General features: G+C 40.9%; 1 protein-coding gene across 1 annotated transcript in view; it reads right to left on the reverse strand.

Annotated features, from left to right (window-relative positions):
* The window catches only part of Manba (mannosidase beta), an 87,487-nt gene that overhangs the window by 16,660 nt on the left and 50,649 nt on the right, over nucleotides 1-20,178 (reverse strand). The window contains exons 8-13 of the mRNA XM_028760483.1: nucleotides 17,940-18,091; nucleotides 14,529-14,646; nucleotides 13,168-13,254; nucleotides 11,952-12,119; nucleotides 9,126-9,344; nucleotides 6,019-6,183 (exon numbers count right to left, since the gene is read on the reverse strand). Coding sequence (XP_028616316.1) covers nucleotides 6,019-6,183; nucleotides 9,126-9,344; nucleotides 11,952-12,119; nucleotides 13,168-13,254; nucleotides 14,529-14,646; nucleotides 17,940-18,091 — 909 coding nt within the window. The remainder of the gene's footprint in view (nucleotides 1-6,018; nucleotides 6,184-9,125; nucleotides 9,345-11,951; nucleotides 12,120-13,167; nucleotides 13,255-14,528; nucleotides 14,647-17,939; nucleotides 18,092-20,178) is intronic.

The raw sequence follows: 20,178 nt of genomic DNA on the forward strand, positions 1-20,178 counted from the left end.
GGTGGGAAGAAAGACAGGGGAAACTATGGTTGGGGTGTAAATAAGTAATTAATTAACAGGTTGAGGAAGCTAAGGGGAGCAAGCCAGTAAGCGATGGTCCTCCATGGCCTCTGCTTCAGTCCTGCCTCCAGGTTCCTTCCTGGAGCTCCTTACCCCAACTTCCTTTCATGGTGAGCTCGAACTGAAAGCCAAACCAACCGTGTCTTCCTCGGGTTGCTAATGATCGTGTGAAGTTTTATCACAGCAATAAAAACCTAAGTAGAGCACAAGCCAGCTTCAGAAGAAAAGTGATACTTAAAATCACGTATATGTGAAGCTGAAAAAGCTGAATCCATAGAAGCAGAGGATAGAATGGTTATCAGAGGCTGGGAGAGAGGAAAGATGCAGACACGCAGTTTCAGTTAGAATTAAATCCAAGAGATCTGTCGTAGAAAACGACAATATTTCATAAGAGTATATTACATATTTCAAAAATGCTAAAAAAGCAGATTCAGTGCTATTACCTCAAAAAAAAAAAAGATACATATGTGAGAACATGTATATGTTTAATAGCTTGGTTTTGACACTCCATGGGTATCCTAGTCACTTTTCTTGTCGGTGTGGCAGAGGCACATTAAGGGAGAAACGGTTTACTTTGGCTCATAGTTCTAGTTCCCAGGTCACTATGGTGGGGGAGGTCATAGCTACAGAAGCTTAGGGCAGATGGTCACACTCATGCAAAAGCCAGAGCAGAAGGTGACAGATGCTTGTGCTCACCTCACTTTCTCTACTTATACAGCCTAGCTTCGCAGCCCAAGACACAGTACCATCCACAGAACGTGTCTTCCTACCTCAGTGAACCCAGTCAAGGTCACTCACCACAAGAATGCCCAGCGGCCCATGTCCCAGATGATTCTAGATCTCATAACGTTGACAATTGAGATTAACTATTTATATATATAATATATATATATATATATATATATATATATATATATATGTCATGTTGCACGCCATAATTATATACAATTTTTGTCAATTGGAAGGAAACAAACACTTAATTTAAAAATTTCAACTAACCATAGAGAGCACGTTTATTTTTAGGCTTCCAGTCTATTGGTTGACTGTGTACCACAGTCTTAATCTAGTAGCTTGACTGTGAGTTTTAATATTGGAAGTGTGAGTTCTCCAACTCTATTCTTTTTCAAAACTATTGAAAAAGTTGACTATTTGGATATCTTGTATTTCCAGATGAATTTTGGAATCTGCATGCCCATTGTTTTCAAAAAAAAAGAAAAGAAAAGAGAAAGAGAGTAGTAGAAATGTTGACCAACACTGAACACTGAATCAGTAGCTCTACTCAGAGAGTACTGTCATCTTAACAATTAAGCCCAGTGATTTATGAACTCTAAAAGTTGTTTAATTATTTCATTCCTTTCAACCAGTTTTTTTTTGGGGGGGTCAATTTGAAAACCTTGTGCCTGTTTGTTGAACTATATGTCCAAGAATAGATAGTTCCTGATAACAGTGGTTTGATTTATGATTCTTCAATTTCGTAATGATGAAAATACTATATACTCAGCAGAAACTGATCCTCCAATTTTGAATTTTTATTTTCTATCATTTCCTGATGCTAATACTATGTGGCACAATAACCTCTTCCCATGAAGCTATAAGCTCATGGGGTCAGAACAGTAAACAGCTGACAGGTGGGTGGCAGCTAATTGTCGTGTGGTTGCCCTATGATACTTGGTAGGTGAGGTGTTTGGTAGGTAGGTAGCTTTAATTGTCAACTTGGCACAGCATAGGGTCATCTGAGAGGAAAGACTTGCTTGAAGAATTGTTTACTCAGACTATCTTGCAGAAGCATGTCTGTGGGGATTTGTCTCCATTATTTATTGTTGACGAAGGGCACAAGCCCTTGTGGTGGCACCAGCCCTAAGCAGGTAATTCTGTGCTAAATAAGAAGGCTTGCTAACTAGGTCTGAGCCTGTGAGGGAGCCAGCGAGTGAGCCAGCAAGCACCAGTTCTCCAAGGCTTCTGCTTCAAGTCCTTGCTTGATTCCTGCTCTGGCTTTATGACCACAAATTGAGGATGAACCCCGTTTGATTAGTTGTGATAGGTCTAATCAGATACCAGACTTCTTCATGAGTCAGTTCTTCACTGTTTCACTAGTAATACATTCATTTTTTCTAAGTTTCTTGACATTTCTCATCACAGCTTCTCATAATTTTCCCTTACAATCATTGCTATTCCTACAAGGCGAGTGGTTCTATTTCCTCCCCCAGTCCTGACTTGGTCATGTGACACTTCACTAGTACATCTAGTCAAACCAAAACATCATCCATTTTGTTGATCTTTCCAAAGAACTGTCAGTGCCGTCTTCTCTAGCATTTCAATAGGGTTCTGGAAACTAATGAGTCAGCTATGCCTCAATAGTTGCACAACTTCTATGTTCTCAATTGTAAGGTGGTGGAATGTCACCCAAATAATTTAAAAAGTGAAATGTTGTCCTAGTCACTGACTGGAGTTCTTGACCAAAACATTGCTCTCTTCTGAACTTCTGTTTCCTTAGGCATGAAATCAAATAGTGTCCGTATCTGTAGCTCAGTGGGCTTGCCTAGCATGTATGAGGCCTTGGGTTTAATTCTCTCAATATTGCCACAATAAAAAACTAAACGAAAAATCCACTTTATGATACACATAGCTAACACAAAGTCTGGAGATGTTAGAATTCCATGAGAAATGGTTCAAAACATACTGTGGCCAAGTATCAGACATTTAGTAGACACTCAGAGGAATCTTGATTGCCTGATTATTAAATCACATGATGACTTGAAAAGAGTCTAATATATGCCATGTAATATATGCCATGTGCTATGTTAGCAAACACTCCTTCATTCCCCTCAACGCAACACACACACACCCCTTTCCTGTGGCGCTTGGAATGGAAGCCAGAGCATATCAGGAAAGTGCTGTGTCACTGAGAAATACTCCTAGCTGTAGTTCACATATCCGATAGGAGCTATCCTAGGTAAGAACGTCTAATAAAACAAATAAGTAGAAATCTTGAATAAACAAACACTTTACTAAACAAAGCTACCCAAACGGTTACTATGCTCTGCAGGGCAGTGGTGCCATGTTCCTTTAATCCTGGCACTTGGGAGGCACAGATAGGTAGATCTCTGAATTTAAGGCCAGCCTCATCTACAGAGTGAGTTCTAGGGAAGCCAAGGACACATAGAAAAACCCATCTGGGAAAAACCAAAAAAAGTACTAAATCGCATTCTTTAAAAAAATTTTATTTGATATGTATGGGTTCTTTGCCTGCATGTATGTCTGTATACCATATGTGTGCCTGGGGCCACACACAAAAGCCAGAAGAGGGCATTAGATTCCCTGGAGTTGGAGTTAAGAGCAGCCACTGGGTGCTAAGAATCAAACCTGGACCCTCTAGAAGAGCAGCCAGTACTCTTAATGGCTGAACCACCTCCCCAGCTCTTTAATCTCATTTTTAATGAAGCAAATGAAAATTAAAGCCATTTAAGACACATGCCCACCAGAATTCCCATAATCAAAGACTGACAGCACCAGCTGCTGTAGAGACAGTAAGCCAGCTGGAACTGTAAAACACTGTTCGACAACGTGTCGGTTTGTTTAACCACTCTGGGAAGGTTTCTGACAGTTTCTGTCAAAGTTAAATACTTGGCTTCCTTGGAAATCAGCGGTATACCTAAGCAAGTATGTACACTCGTCTGCTAATCGGCATCCAAGAATCCTGTTCATAGCATCGTTACTCATAACAGCCTCCAGCTAGAAACAACCGCAGTGTTCTGTCGTAGGGAAACTATATGCAGTGTGATTGATTCCCACGGTGCAACAGTCCAGCACAATACAAAAGAATACATGCTCATTGTATTATCAGCTTAGGCAAGCTCACAGAGTGTGTTGAGTAAGCAAGAGGAGCTAGATTGTGTTGAAATCTACGTGTAGGGAGTACTAACCGAGGCAGCAGAGGCGGACGGGCACCAGTGGAGTTCCCTGCTAATGTATTTTAGTAGTGACGAGGTTTGCCTGAGCATTTAGCATTTGTATTCAACTAAGCCTTGGTTCAGAATTGGACTTCCTCTCACGCGGTTTTGCACTCTGCCTTGATACTTTCTAAGACTAAACTAGGTGGGATCTCAATGGAATTAATCTGCTGCTTTGCTCTTTCCCTTTCTATCTCCACTTTTCTCCCTACACTACCACCACCCCACACACACACACACACACATCCTTCTTCTCCCCCTGTCCACTGGATTACCCACTCCAGCAAGGGGGTCATCACCAGACTAAAACCAAACAATACCTGCCAATTAAGTAATTATTTTAAGAAATCCTGGAACTGAAAGCCAGGCCTTGCCAGGTAAGAAGGAACGGGGCGGAGGCAAGGAAGCAAGCACTGACGGGGATGATGCAGAGATCGAGTAATCTTACGTACAATTCTCATCAAAGCCTGTTTAAATGACAGGGAGCGAAGAAGCAGGGAGTAAGGAAGGAAACTCAGTGTATTCTTTCTCTGGTTCATCCTCTCTAAGCTCCCGCCCACACACTGTTCTCTTTTCTTATTAGTCATTCATAAGGTTCTGAAGAACAGGATGTGTGCCCACGTCACTTCTTAAGATTCCATTAGTTGAACAAATTTGTAACTATCAAGAGTTTGAACCGAGAAGGCTTTGCAGAGAGCTTCCTCATAAACATATAGAGCCGTCCTTCCCTGCTTCATCTTATAGTAACAAGTAGGTTCTTCTCCCTCCAGTTCTCCCAGTCTTCCAGACTCTTCTCCTTTCTCCTCTGGTTATATCTGTTCAAATGGCCGAGCACCCAGCATGCTCCCTTAATCTGTGATTCACACTACCACTCCCAAAAGCTGACTAAAACTAAACTGCATGACGGGCGCACCAGCAGGGCCTCTCACTGACCACCTACACCAGGAGGTGACTTCAGTCTTCACCAACCCTTGAGCTTAGAGCCCCCTCTACTGCTTTTGTTTGTTCCTAGCATATATTCGTTGGGCATTTGATGCCAGGTCGTGAGAAACTGATTCTTTACCTTCCTGCTCCTCTGATAACTCAAGTTGTCTGTGTAGAATAAATTACTATTCTATTATCTAGAGGGAAAGAGCTAGGTTGTGGCTGAAGGCTCGGGTTTTAATTGGACGTGATTTATTTGGTAAGCAACAGACATGATGAAAGACGCAGGCCAGACCAATTACATATAAATGATTGTAAACATTGGTCCTCAATCTATAGCTTACCTTTTTCTCTTTCTTGGTAGTGCTTTTTAAAAAAAATTCAAAAGCCAATGATTTTAGTGAAGTACAATTTATCGGCATTTTTTCCCATGGTTAGTGTCCTCAAGCTGTAAGGACTCTTCTTTGCCTGTCTCTATGTCTTAAAGACATTGTCTTGTGTTCTCTCCAAGATGGTTATTGTTGCTTCCTTATTTCAGGGGCTTTGTTTTCTTTGTCTCAGGGATCAGATCCAAAGCCTGGAGCATGTAAGCCTGGCTGTGGTCCAGACCCTCTCATTTGAATCTCAGATCAGTGGTGAGAGTGATCTGTATACATGGAGACTTCCATTTTCCTATGAAACTATCTTCTCAGTCCAGAACACTTCATCAACGACTCTACCCTTTTCTACCCGAGCTGCCAGGCTGCACAGTCAGACACCAGGTAACCATATTGCGTGTGAGTCCATTTCTGTCCTCATAGGAGATTCTACTACTGCCTTCACTGCTGGACTTTTACACTAATCTTAAACAACAAACACTTTAATACACAATTTTAGAATTTCACAAGCTGTTCTTGTGAGGAGAAACAAAGTCAAAAAATAGATACAGGTTTTATGGGTTGCCTCGTCTGTATTGTGACGAAAACAGCAACCTTAACAAGAGCATGCAAACCCGAATGTTTTCCACCATACAAAGGCTACCACATCTGCATGCTTGCATACGTTGGTATAGAAACCTATCAACTCCATACTAAGAATGGCTTACCTGAGTAAGGTAGATAGTATCTTTAAATGCGCTTAGAGGGTCTTTCTTTTGGGGGAGTTGGAAATGCAGCTTAACCTGGTGGAGCATTTCATCGTTACCATTCCCATGATGCTGCCGATGAAGGGAAAAGCGGCTGTTGTAAGACCAGTCCTCTTGAGATGAGACCTTGTGAATAAAGAAAGAGGGTCACAGACCTTAGCCGTGAAGCTACTTTTCTTATACAATCCTGACAAACCTGGAAAGTACTCTACATGTCAGGAAAGAACTTAGGAATTGTTCTGTGGCATTAATTCCAAACATTAAAGAAAAAAACGTGCTGGGAATTGAACTCAGGACCACTGGAAAAGCAGTCAGTGCTCTTAACCACTGAGCCATCCATCCAGCCCTGTCATTCTCATTATTACTGGTAAAGGTCAGCCCATGCAAGGTAGGATCCAGTTTGGTAATAACCATCTGCTTTCACACATAGAAAGTTGCATTGTATTATTTCTCTTAAAAACCTGGAATACCGGGCTGGAGAGATGGCTCAGTGGTTAAGAGTACTGACTGCTCTTTCAGAGGTCCTGAGTTCAAATCCCAGCAACCACATGGTGGCTCACAACCATCCATAATGAGATTTGATGCCATCTTCTGGTGTGTCCGAAGACAGCTACAGTGTACTCATAAGTAAAATAAATAAATCTTTAAAAAAAAAAAAAAACCTGGAATACCAAAACATTATTCTGCTCATTAAAACACATATAACTCATCTCTTCTTCCTGTTGTTGTTGACCTTTGGTTTTCTGCAATAGGAACCTCGGTAGCACCCACAGCATCTTCTCTATGTATGTATAACACTGAACTGATTCGCCTGCCTCCCAAGTGCTGGCCTCCGAGGCCATTAGTAGGAAACTGGCTTCACGTGTACATCGTACAATTCCATTTCATTTATTTAAGGTAAACTCTGTTATTAGGTTTTTAAAACTGAACAATGGGCAACAGTTGATATTGTTTCAAATGTCACAGTTTTACATAAGAATCAAATACTGCTGTTATAGTATTCAATGTTTTAGAATTTGCTCATATTCCTCATCTGAAAACTGCCTAGACCAGCAGTTCTCAAGCTGTGGGTAGCGACCCCTTTGAGGGTCAAACGATCCTTTCAAATGGGTTGACTAAGGCCAATAAAAAACACAGATATTCACATTATAACTCATAACAGTAGCAAAGCTACAGTTATAAAGTAGCAGCAAAAATAATTTTAGGGTTTGGGGTCAGCACAAGCTGAGGAACTGTATTAAAGGGTTAGGAAGGCTATAGAATGAGTTAGATTCTAGGATGAGTTCCAGACTAATGAAATCCTCACTAAGACAATAAAGAAAATTGAACAAAGGATCTGAGTATACACTTCTCAAAGGAAGATATGTTAACTTCAAGAAGCACAGAAAGATATGTTCGAAATAATCAGCCACTAGAGACATGCAGATTTTCAGTGAAACTGTATTTCCACAAAAAATGTTTTCAAAAAATGGAAAAAGAATTGGAAAGTATTCGGGACAAATTAGGAAGAAAGCTAATCGGTGATGTCACTACAGAAAAAAAGTGATTTTGAGCCTTAAGAGAGTCATCGAATGATTCAACAGCTACACTCGTGGGTTCACACCCAGTAAGCCTGAAAAATGTTTGTTCAAAAACAAGCACACTGATGCTCACAACAGCTTTCTTCTTGATAGCCAAGAGATGGAAATAACACAACTGCCCATCAACAGACAAAATGATCGACAAAGGTGGAAATACACCCAATAGAACAGAATGAGCAGTAAGGAGCAATGACCTTCTAATGCAACATGTTAAGCCAATTTCATAACATCACATAATGCGTTATACCAATTACATGAATTGTGAAAAATACATAAGCCAGTAGATACAGACACTGAGTGGGGCTGGAGGGGAGGGTCGGAAGAGAGTGGAGAGTGACTGCTAATGGAATCAGAGTTTGTACTGAGTGATGCAAATGCTCCAAAATCACACTATGGGGTTAGATATACAAGTCTCCAAGTACACTGGGGACCAGCTGAGTTATGCACGCACATTTAGTAAGCAAATTCTTTACCAAGAAAATTGCATCTTATTAGAGTTTAGTGTTTTTAAAAGAGCACACATGCTAAAATTAAATCTTCAGATATAGCATATGAGAAGAAGAGGAGGAAGAAGAAGAGGAAGAAACAAGAGAAATAAAAGACATACATGAGGGCTGGAGAGATGGCTCAGCGGTTAAGAGCACTGACTGCTCTTCCAGAGGTCCTGAGTTCAAATCCCAGCAACCACATGGTGGCTCACAACCATCCGTAATGAGATTGGATGCCCTCTTCTGGTGTGTCTGAAGACAGCTACAGTGTACTCATCAATAAAATAAATAAACATTTAAAAAAAAAAAAAAGACATACATGAGGAGGGAGGAAGGAGAAAATGAAACTGAGTAACACAGACCAGGACTTGCTTATCCTCTTCATTTTTTCTAATGTGGTTGAGTATCCAGTTCTATAGCTATAGATGATTAGACTGTATAGAAAGTATCAATTCCAGCTCAGCAGGATAGCCCAACTGGGAAAGGCACTTGCTGCCCAGCCTGACAGCTGGATTCCTAGAACTCCAGTGGCAGGAGAGGACCAGCTGCTACAAGCCGTCCTCTGACCACCACACACATGTGGCAAGAGTAAACATAGATAGATAGATAGATAGATAGATAGATAGATAGATAGATAGATAGATAGTTATAAAGGATGGATGGATGGATGGATGGATGGATGGATGGATGGATGGATGGATGGGCAGGCAGACAAATGTTTTAAGCAACTAGAGTTGTTTTCATGTACAATTATAAGTCAAGCTTAAGTTTCCACAGACTTCCATTTAACTTCTAGGTGTTCCTGAAGGCACATAATTAAAAGCATACTGGAAAGTTATATCTCAAAAGACAATTATACAATTTTATCTCCTCAGACATTAAGATAGGATTCTTTTCTTTCATCTCCTTCCAGAACTATCAACAAAGTAAGAAGTGTCTCTCATCTGAACCCACCGTCTACTATTGTAAATCAGGGAAAATCGAGAGCCCAATAGCTTACCTTTTCTAGTGTGCTAAAGGAAGGCCAGGACTGGTAGCCATATTCAGACACTAATCGAGCTTTGGGGAAGATCTTCCAATCCCAGCAGTCACTGGAATAGTCATAAAAATGTGTATCGCCATATTGGATGCTATAAGGGTCTTGAGAGATCCAGCCTTCAGCCATGGTTTTGACCCCATTGGTTGGGCTGGATGCAATGAAAGGACGGCTCTTGTCTTCCTGGACATGAGAATATAATGATTTTAAGGATAATATGTTGAGTTGGCAAGGTACAGTTAACTTCTTTTTTAAAAAAAAAAAAATTACCATCAATTCCTAGAAAGGTAAAATAGCTGAGAGGAAGTTAACAGGGCAGCCACCAATCTCCCAGTCAACAATGTCCTACTCATCTTTGCTATCCTTCTCCAGTTATGAGCACCTGAGCCCATGCCTCGTGGCACCTAGTCCCAATGCTGTCTGCCATGGTTTGCCTGCTCTCCTACCCCACAGGTACATTGTCTCACGCAGTGTCCTGACTTTGGTACTATTGACTTTAGGGTTAGTAGTGTTAAGGAATGTGAGTGGTAGGCCTCACTTGTCATGAAAGACATTTAGCAACATCTCTAGCTTATAACATCTGCTGGGTGAGATGAGTGTGTTTGCTCTTGCCACATGTGTGTGTGGTGGTCAGAGGACATATCTTCAAACCATGACAAATTTTCCCTAGAGACAAAATTGCTGTATGTCAGGATACTGGGTTAAGAACGAAAGCTATTGAGTCAGAAACACTTGGGTTTAAAACTCAACTCAAAATCTTACTGGTTTGGGGCGGGTCTCAACCTCAGGAATCCTATCTGAAAAGAGAAGAAAATTCTAGATCATGATCTTAGATGCTTGCTTAGAGCAAGATGAGCCACTAGGAACTAATCATAACAATTATACCTTGATGGAAACAGTAATAGTAATTACATAGAATTCAACACTAGCCATTTTCAAAAAACTCTGTAAACATCATGACTTAGAATCGTGTCATCTGTGAAGTTTGAGACAAAGAGTTGTAAGAGCTTCTAAGAGTTAGTCCCCCTTTCTAACATAATTTTATAACTTGAAAAATTGGACATTAAGCAAATTGCCAAAGATTGCATAGACAGTGCATTGGGAACCATGCCCATTTTATCACCATACTATCAAATTAAAATCCCCAGGCATTAAAATCAAACTGTTACATTGATCAAATATGAAAAGTAAATATTCTTAACTAATGAACCATTTCTCCAGCACCCACATGGTGGCTCACAACCACCTGCAACTCTAGTTCCAGGGATCCAATGCCCTCCGTGGGCACCAGCCAGGCACTTGGTGCACATATAGATACATGCAGGGAAACACTCATAAAATAAAAATACATAGTTTCTAAAAAATAAATACACATATAAATCATTGACTAGGATATGTAGATGTTACCTATCCCATGCTGTTTTAAAAAAATATATTCCCCTTCAAATTGCTTTGGAATATACTAAATATATAATTACAGACATAAAATTGTAAAGACAGCCAGATTATTAAATCGCTCAGTAAATATTAAAGTTTTGTTAACAAACTTTTGAAATTGTTACTGAAAAAAATACCACCTTCATCTCACCACAGATACAAATAAGGCCAGTGTATATTAGCACAGACTGTTCAATATGCCTAGCTCACAGTAGTAACAAAAGAGAGACACACCATAAAAGTGCCCAGGATACACTGGTAACCAGAATGGCCTTATTCCTGTGTCCCTGACACCACAGACTAAATGTTCATGTATGATACACACCAAAATATACATCAGCACATACAGGTACATATGCATTTGCATATGCACTTACAGAACTGTAGAAGAGGCATACCATCAAATCATAAAATCCAGAGACTCAGTAAACATGTAATGATCTATGCACAAACTCCACAGTGTGTAAAACTTGCAACAGTAAGTACCGAATACTGTAGAGATGAAGCCAAGACAAAGTTCTCTGATCAAGGTTCAATATTTTAGTGTTTGGCTTTTCAATTTAAAGGGAAAGACCCCACCTGAACCCTTCTTAGTTTCAACAGGAGAGATGGGTGGGATAATCTGTTTTTGGTCACAGGTTACCTTCAGAGGTGTCTCAAGGCATTCTCAGCAGGCAGTTATTCTTCTAAGTTCCTGTGGCTGGCTGTAGTGCAGCTAAGGTGGGTAACTCTACCTAGGTGTCTATTGTCATGTAGCCAAGGTGGGTAATCCCACCTAGATCTTATTATTTGGTCTAGTGTGGTAAACAAAGTCTCTCAGGCCTGCTCAAGGCTGGGGGAAGGGCACAGAATGCATATGGAGAATTCCAAAAACAGTTTACCGCCTAAGAAATCCACACACAACCCATATGGACCAGTTTCTAGCACATTATAATGAAATACTCTGAATTCAAATGATGTTTAAAACACTGCCTTTAAAAGAGGCATACAATTAAAGAAGAAAAAAAGGCCAGAAGGTGATGGTGTGCAACTTTAATCCCAACACTCAGGAGGCAGAGGCCGGCGGATCTTGGTGAGTTTGAGGCCAGCTTGGTGTACAGAGCAAGCCTGGTCTACAGGCATATTTAACAGTTTGTGCCTTTTTTGTGTCAAGAGTAAGATGCTATTTTTTTCTTTTCAGCAAGGATATTCTTTTAGCAAGCAAGAACAGCCAAATCTACACAGAGAAACCCTGTCTTGAAAAACTGAAAAGAAAAAAAAAAAAAAGACAAAACAATATACTACAGCAATATTGAGACTTACTCATTTTAAAAACACATTCTTAAATTCTACTGCCCCGAAACCTTTACTCACTGATAAGACAATCTCTCTGATGTTTTCCACATAGAGGGTCACGTAGTCATCAAAGTAAGTTTTCAAGTCCGTGGGATTTACGTGGAACCAGTTCACCCTGAGAGCCACTTCATTCTCGTTATTCCCACTCCATATGATGATGGAGGGGTGAGATTTCAATCTCCTGACCTGAAACGTAAGAAAACATAAAATCATTTCCCCACATCTACCTGGGAAGAACTCAGGGCTATAATGGTTAATAAAATTGCAAGCACTACATTCCCACATAGAAGTTCTCGCCCACCTGATACCTCACAAAAGGCCATGCAATACAGACCTTTTTCTTTTTTTAAAGATTTATTTATTTTATGTATGTGAGTGCACTGTAGCTGTCTTCAGACACACCAGAAGAGGGCATCCAATTCCATTACAGATGGTTGTGAGCCACCATGGGGTTGCTGGGAATTGAACTCAGGACCTCTTGAAGAGCAGTCAGTGCTCTTAAACACCGAGCCATCTCTCCAGTCTTAATAGTTCTCAGAAAGATTAAGGGACATAGTTCAGTCATTTAAGAGCTTTCTACTCAAGCATAAAAACCTGAGTTCTATCCCTAGCACCCATGTCAAAAACCGGGGAAGATTTGAATACATCTGTAATTGTGGTACTAGGAAGGCAGAGACAGAAGAATCACAGGGATTACTGGCTGGCCAGCCTAGCCTAATCCATGATTCTCAGGTTCTAGTAAGTGGAATAAACAAACAAACAAACAAACAAATAAATCTTTAAAAAAAAAACACAAAATAAATGACAGGGCCTGTGTGAAATCCAAAACAATTCATGGATTCAATAGTCACATTAAATCTTTGTCTTGAGCTAAACTGGTGTCCACTTGCTGAGGAAAACTCCAAGAGCAGGATCAGGGAAGAGATGATGTACAGTTTGAACATCTTACACTGAGGTGCCCACTAAACCTCTGACCACACCACAAAGCAGGAAGCTGGATACAAGAATGAGGGCTTCACCAGAGACTGGAGGATTGGGCACAAATCTGGGAGTTCTTAGCAAGTAGGCGACATTTCGGCCATGACACTGGGTAAATCACTCGGGGAATGAATTACCAGACTGTAATTTTTTCAGAGAAGTTAGTAGGAAACACCAAAAAAGAAATGGGTGATTGAACAAAAGAAAAAATAAGAAATTCATTTCCTCTCTTTCTGGAAGTGTAATAATAGCATACCTGGTAAGCGACTTCTTTTCTCACTGACTCTATGAAGCCAGGCTCAGTTGGATAAAGGGCACTGGCAAACATAAAGTCCTGCCACACCTATCGGACAAAAGAAAAGGTGGTGTCATCGCATAGAAAGCAAGTCTTCATTCTCACTTAGGGGATTATCTTCCAAATAAAGGAAAAGCAAGCTCTGCAAATGCACCCACCTGAGCATCTCTGCAGAGGAAAGATGCCCACGCACTGAAAGATATTTGAGGGTTGCACAAAAAATGTTTAGAAAATCCAGAGAATGTTAAGTAAGCAGGAAATATTCGGAAGGAAAGAGGATCCAGATGCTTAGCCCAATGTGACCCTTGTGGGGACAGAGTGACTTGGTGACATAGTTCCTGCCCCGGGGACATGGTCCTGGTGTGAGCCTCCTTGAGCGGTGAAGGCTTATTTGTATAATAATGCACATATTTTACATTCCTCCGAGGAATGTCCTCCCTGTTAATATTAATGACTCCATGAAAATTAGAAATAGCAGGAGTCTAGGGTGTGGCTGTCTCTGCAAAATGGTAGATGCTGGGACGTTTGGGACAGCCCGTAAGGCTATGGAAAAGAGCTCCTAATACACGAGTTCAAAATATATATAATTTCTCAACTATGCAAAATATAAGGATGCAATATGAATTATGGGGGCTTCATGAACCCAAAGGAACAAAGGCAGCTAACTATGAGTCAGCTCCTCAGAAAGATACAAAGGCAGGCAGATTCCTGAGTTCAAGGTCAGCCTAGGACAGAGGGAGGTTAGGCCCAAGTGTGTACAAATGGTAATTTCAGGGCAGGGTCCCACCTGACTGACTAGCTTAGCATCTTTGCTTAACAAAGGCACAGAGATCACTGAATCCTTTTGCAAAGCTGAGAAAAAAATGTGTGCTTGCAGTCTCTAGCCGGGCAGTGGTGGCGCACACCTTTAATCCCAGCACTTGGGAGGCAGAGGCAGGTGGATTTCTGAGTTCTTTTGAGGCCAGCCTGGTCTACAGAGTGAGCTCCAGGACAGCCAGGACTACACAGAGAAACCCTGTCTCGAAAAACCAAAAAAAAAAAAAAAAAAAAAAAAAAGGAATCAAAGGGCGACAGACAGCCAGGGCTATACAGAGAAACCCTGTCTTGAAAAAGCAAAAAAATAAAAAAATAAAAAAAAAGAACCAGATTAGTATGTAAAATAAAAGACAATAGTTCATTTACTCCTTGGCCAAAATTAATAAGCAAACAAACAATGGAACATTTCTTCTCTGAGAGAGGTTATTAAGGAGTAATATCAACCCACAACATCAGAGTGAGGATGAGTCACCTGTGGGTACATCGTGACTGGATCACGTGCTCACCATGATTCCAAGTTTGTCACAGAGTGCATAGAACTCATCTTGCTCGTAGATGCCACCCCCCCACACGCGCAGAGTGTTCATGTTAGCATCCACGACGGACTGCAAAAGGAGTTGCAACCTGTAGAAGGAGTTGCAAGAGCACATGGTAATTCATAAGTTGGGGAAATAGTACAAAAATTTTCAAATCTGTTAAGGAAAATAAACCACTTTAACATCAAAATGATTTTGCTCTAATCAGCACCAAAGAAACTGAGGTAAAATAACACAGAGTCTTGCAACCACGATGAACTGAAAAATCTCTGTATGATTTCCTCATTATATAAATTGTCGGTAATCTTATACTATTTCTTAAAGTATTTTTTGCTTTATATTTTGACCTGTAGGAAAATGCAGCACAAGGCCAGGGAGACTGCTTAGAAAGTACCTGATGAAGAAGAGTGAGGACCTGGGTTTGCTCCAGACACTCATGCATGTGTAGGCACGAGCCTGTAATCGTAGTCTATGCATGGGCACATAGTGGTAGCCCATGAGTAAGCCCCAGGTTCAATGAGAGACCCTGTCTCAGAAGGTAGGGTGGAAAGTGATTAGGTAAGATTCCAATATCAACCTTTAGCCTTCGCATGTGTATACATGCCAGTGAACATATAAACACATACACAAAGAAGGAAAGTACATTATTGCCGGGAGCCAAACCCAGGAAGCTACCTGCTGTCCTAAGAGAACCTAGGAAGTTACCTGCTGTTCTAGAAAGCCTAGTCATTACAAGGTTAAGAAAGGACATCTCAGGTCCCAGGAACTTAAATTTCAGGTCTGGCATTTCCTGGGAGCCCGTTAGGACAATGGGATGGTCTAGGGCAATAAGGTTATAACAATGGGATGGTCTAGGACAATAAGCATATGACAGTGGGATGGTCTAGGGCAATAAGCATATGACAGTGGGATGGTCTAGGGCAATAAGCATTCAATAGTGGGATAGCTCTAAGCAATGACCCTCACTCAAACTTCCCGGTTTGTTGTGTTTTTATAACCTTCACCCAAAATTAAAGTTTCAGAGCTTGATCAGAACTCCAGACTTGCTCTCATTTCTTGTGTCTCTTGTCCCTTCATTCTTTCACCCCCTTCCCTAAGGTCTCGTCAAATCCCCGCAGGCCGGGACACATTATAAACACACTACATACATGAATATACATTAATTTTTAAATTCTAATTTGAAGATCTTCAAAGAACACTTGTAGTCATCTTCCAGATAAAGAATTTTCATGGTTTTGGTTTGCTTTGTAAGTTTGTAAGTTGTGTGTGTGTATTTAAGGTACGTGGCATGGCATTGTAGGAGAGCTATTGATAAGAAAAAAGTTACTATTGAAGTGAATTAACAGAGCCATCATTCTGAATTCTCTGTCTCCCTTTGGTTTTGCGCATAGAGAAATGTTAACCAGAATCCTCAAGTCCTCATGGTGTCCCTCCAATCTCCAGACTTGCTCTCCAGAAATATTGACTATTTTGTGTGCTCTTATATTTTTACATATTCCTCTCCCACCAAGACATTTTTTTTTTTATCTCCTTTGTGAAGTTTTAAGGGAGGAGGGCTAGTGAGATGGCTGAGTGGGTGAAGTGTTTGCACAAGCTAGAATCCAAGTTCAAATCCCCAACCCCCACGCAAAGCTGGATATTCTAGCACACAACTGTAATTCCAGGGCTCCTACAGCAAGACAGGTGGCGGAAACAGACTCCCTAGATGGTCTTGGGCCAGATAGCCTGTCACACAGTGATGAACAAAGGGATCCTGTCTCAGGTAAGATGGGTGGTAAGGATTGACATCCAAGGTGGACCTATGTGGCATAGTTTTCTATCAACTTGACCCAAGCTAAAGTTACCAGAGAGGAGGGAGCCTCATTGAGAAAATGTCACTATAAACTGGGAGGTCTGTAGGGCATTTTCTTTTTTTTTTTTCTGTTTACTTAACAAATATTTATTAAATGTCTTTCCTTGTTTTCATTTCAACATCTAAAACTTTAAACTTCTCTTTTTTTTGGTAAACTCATTTATTTTTATTTTTTAATTGGATATTTTATTTACATTTCAGATGTAATCTCCATTCCCCATTCCCCCCACCCACCCAGGAACCCCCTATGCCATCCCCCCCCCTCCTGCTTCAATGAGGATATGCCCACCCTCTCACTCTCACCTCCCCACCCATGATTTCCCCCACACTGGGGCGTCCAGCCTTCACTGGACCAAGGACTTTCTCACCCACCTGTGCCTGACAATGTCATCCTCCCCTATGTATACAGCTGGGGCTTTGGGTCCCTCCCTATGGGCTCCCAGGCTGGTGGTTTAGACCCTGGGAGCTCTGGTTGGTTGCTATTGTTGCTCTCCCAATTGGGCTGCAAACCCTTTCAGCTCCTTCAGTCTTCTCTCTCACTCTTCCATTGGGAACCCCATGGTCAGTTCAATGGTTAGCTGTGAGCATCAGCCTCTGTATATATCAGGCTCTGGCAGACCTCTAAGGAGCCAGCTATGTAAGGCATTTTCTTAGTTAGTGATTAATATAGAAAGGCCCAGCCCATTGTGGTGGTGCCATCTCTGAGCTGGGGATGCTGGGTGCTATAAGGAAGCAAGTTGAGCAAGCCATGGAGAGAAGCCAGGAAGAGCATCCTCCGTGGCCTCTGCCTCAGCTCCTGCCTCCAGGTTCCTGCCCTGCTTGGGTTCCTGCCTTGACTTCAGTGATGAACAGTGATGTGAAAGGATAAGCCAAATAAACTCTTTCCTCCCCATTTTGCTTTGGGTCATGGTGCTTTGTCATAGCTCCACAGGCATGTGGCATGCATGTGATCCTATAGGCACACTAATGAACATGGACATGTACATACAAACACACACATATCAAACACATAAAAGATTTTTTAAGTGAAATAATATTTCATGTAAATAATAAATAATATTTTTTAAATCTTTAATAAGATATTTTAAGAAAAATAGTATTTAAATAAAGACAAATGTAGGCCCTTATTCCTTAAAACCATGCTCAAAAATATTTAATGTATTTTTAAAAGAACAACAACAACAAGCTGGATTTAAATTTTTTCTGAGACTAATTAGTGTAACTATCAGTGCGTCACTTTCTTTTTTTCTCCAGAGAAAACATATAATGGTTTTCTACAAGGTGAATAACATATCCTTAACTGTCTCAAACTAGTTATCTGTAAGACTGTATCTCAAGAGGAGAATGAATGATTAAGCATGATCTTGTCCATCCTGAAATTCCAGTCATCTTATCAAGCTATTAACCCCAGGTCCTTCTGCTGGGATCAAAAAAAAAAAAAAAAAGATATGAGTCACTTGACCTTTGAGCTTGGTGACATTGCAGAGAGATGTGGGAGTAACAGAGAAAGAAGCCAATAAAATACTCACTGTTTCAAAGTGACTTTATCTTGGAATGAGTCGGCTGGGATCCAATTTGAGCCTTTCAGAAATATAGGAAGTCCGTTAATTTTGAAGTAGAAACTCAGACCGGGAGACCCTTTTATACCCTCTTCGATAAGTTGCACTGTCCTGAAATAAACCTGCCGTGAAAAGAAATAAACACTAAGTGGAAACTGAGAGGCGTAAGCAAACCGGTTTTTGCAAAGGGAAGTAGGGATGTGAGAACATGGCTCACAAGCATGAGAACCCGAGCTCAGACCCCCAGGCCCCAGCTAGATGTGACCATTCCCTTCTGTGGTCCCAGTGATGAGAGGGGTGGAGACAGAGGGAAATTCGAGGCTGCTGACCAGCCAACCTAGATGAGGAAGCTGTGATCTCCAAGTTTTGTGAGAGATTCTGTCTCACGGGAACAAAGTGGATAGCAATAGAGGAACACACCTGACATCCTCCCAGACCTCAACAACACCCAGTGCTCTTAACCACTGAACCATCTCTCCAGCCCCCAGAGGGCATTTTATGATGAAACCTAGGATAGAGGTCTGTCAAGGTGCCAAACTGTTGTCCAAGTACTACTGAGACATTTGCCTCCCCCTCTCTCACTACCTGGAAAGATAGTGGGACTTTCCAGGGACAGGTGACTAAGATGATGTCATCAACAGATAATAAATACGGGTTACATGCTCTGAGTGATCTATTTCTAACGTAGAGGTTAGAAGTATAAAAAAAATGGTTTTATTGTTATTGCTGGTGATTTTTTGGTTTTTGTTGTTGTTGTTTGTCTATCTGGTTGGCTGGTTAGTTGGTTGGCTGGTTGGTTGGTTGGTTGGTTGGTTGGTTGGTTGGTTTTTTAGGACAAGGTCTCACTATGAAGCTCTGGCTGGCCTGGAACTCACTCTGTACACAGGCTGACCTCGAATTCACAGAGAACCACCAACCTCTGCCTGTGAGTACTGGGAGTAAAGGCATGTTCTACCACTCCTGGCTGAAAAAGCAGGTTTTAGTAGATTAATTTAGGTAGGGTCTGGTGGCATGTGCCTTCGTTCATGTACTCTTGAAGGCAGAGGCAGGCAGATGTCTATGAGTTTAAGGCCAGCTGGGCCTACATGGGGAGTTCTAGACTAGCCAGAGCTACATAATGAAAATTGTTTCTAAAAGAAATAATAACAAAAGAGATTAATGTACAGGCTGGGAGTGGTGTTGTACACCTATAACCCCAGCACTCAGGAGGTAGAGCTAGGAAGAAAGAGAGTTCAAGACCAGCCTGGAATAGACAGTGAGACCTGATGTCAAAAAAACAAAACAGAGACTCAGTTTGTCCTCTGTAGCTTTCCTGAGAACCTACTGGCTCTCACTGGCCATCTGTTCAGAATTCTATAACCTTTCCATTGCTCGATACATCCTTATTTTGAACCCTAATGTTTTCCTGGCAACCTACACGAAACTATAAAGACTAAGTTGTATTCATTAATTTAGTTTGCAGAGATACTTGATATTTTCATTTTAAATTATATTTTCATTATAATCAAAACCCACTTTAGAGTTTTAGAATATTTTGGCTCATTCTAAAAGAACACTTAAAACATTTTTTTTTCTTACTCTTAAGATGAATTGTAAAAATGTGATAAAAAATTCTCAGGCTCTGGATGTGACTCCTTCAGAAGCCTGCCTGCCTGGCACACAGAAAGCCCTGGGTTGGATTCCTGTGTCTCCTAAAGCGGGACACGGTGACACATATCTACAATTCCAGAACTCGGGAGCTGGAGGCAGTGGGGAGAGAAGATAAAGGTCATGTTTCTTGACATACCAAGTTTGAGACCAGATGGGGTTACAAGCAACAAGTTCTAACAAACAGAACATTTCAATTCTCGATGCGGAAACTTGAAACTGACAGATAAGCGAAACTGGGTGTAATTATAAACGAAAAATGGAATTTTGATCAAAGACAACTTTCCCTTGGCTTTTCAGAAGTCAATCATTTATTATACCTAATGCAAATGTAATATCTTTTTAAAAAATATCTCTAGGGTATTCCTCCTTTGGGAGTTTCTCTCTCACTTTTCCTTTAAATCTTTTCACTGTTTAAAAGTAAATAAGTAGATAGACAGGTAGGTAGATGATAGATAGATAGATAGATAGATAGATAGATAGATAGATAGACAATAGACAGACAATTATGGGGTCGGGGAAATGGCTCAGTAGATCATGTGCTTGTCACACCATCATGAAG

Source organism: Grammomys surdaster, unplaced genomic scaffold, assembly GCF_004785775.1.
Source record: "Grammomys surdaster isolate TR1022 unplaced genomic scaffold, NIH_TR_1.0 126531, whole genome shotgun sequence".
Classification (NCBI taxonomy): domain Eukaryota; kingdom Metazoa; phylum Chordata; class Mammalia; order Rodentia; family Muridae; genus Grammomys; species Grammomys surdaster.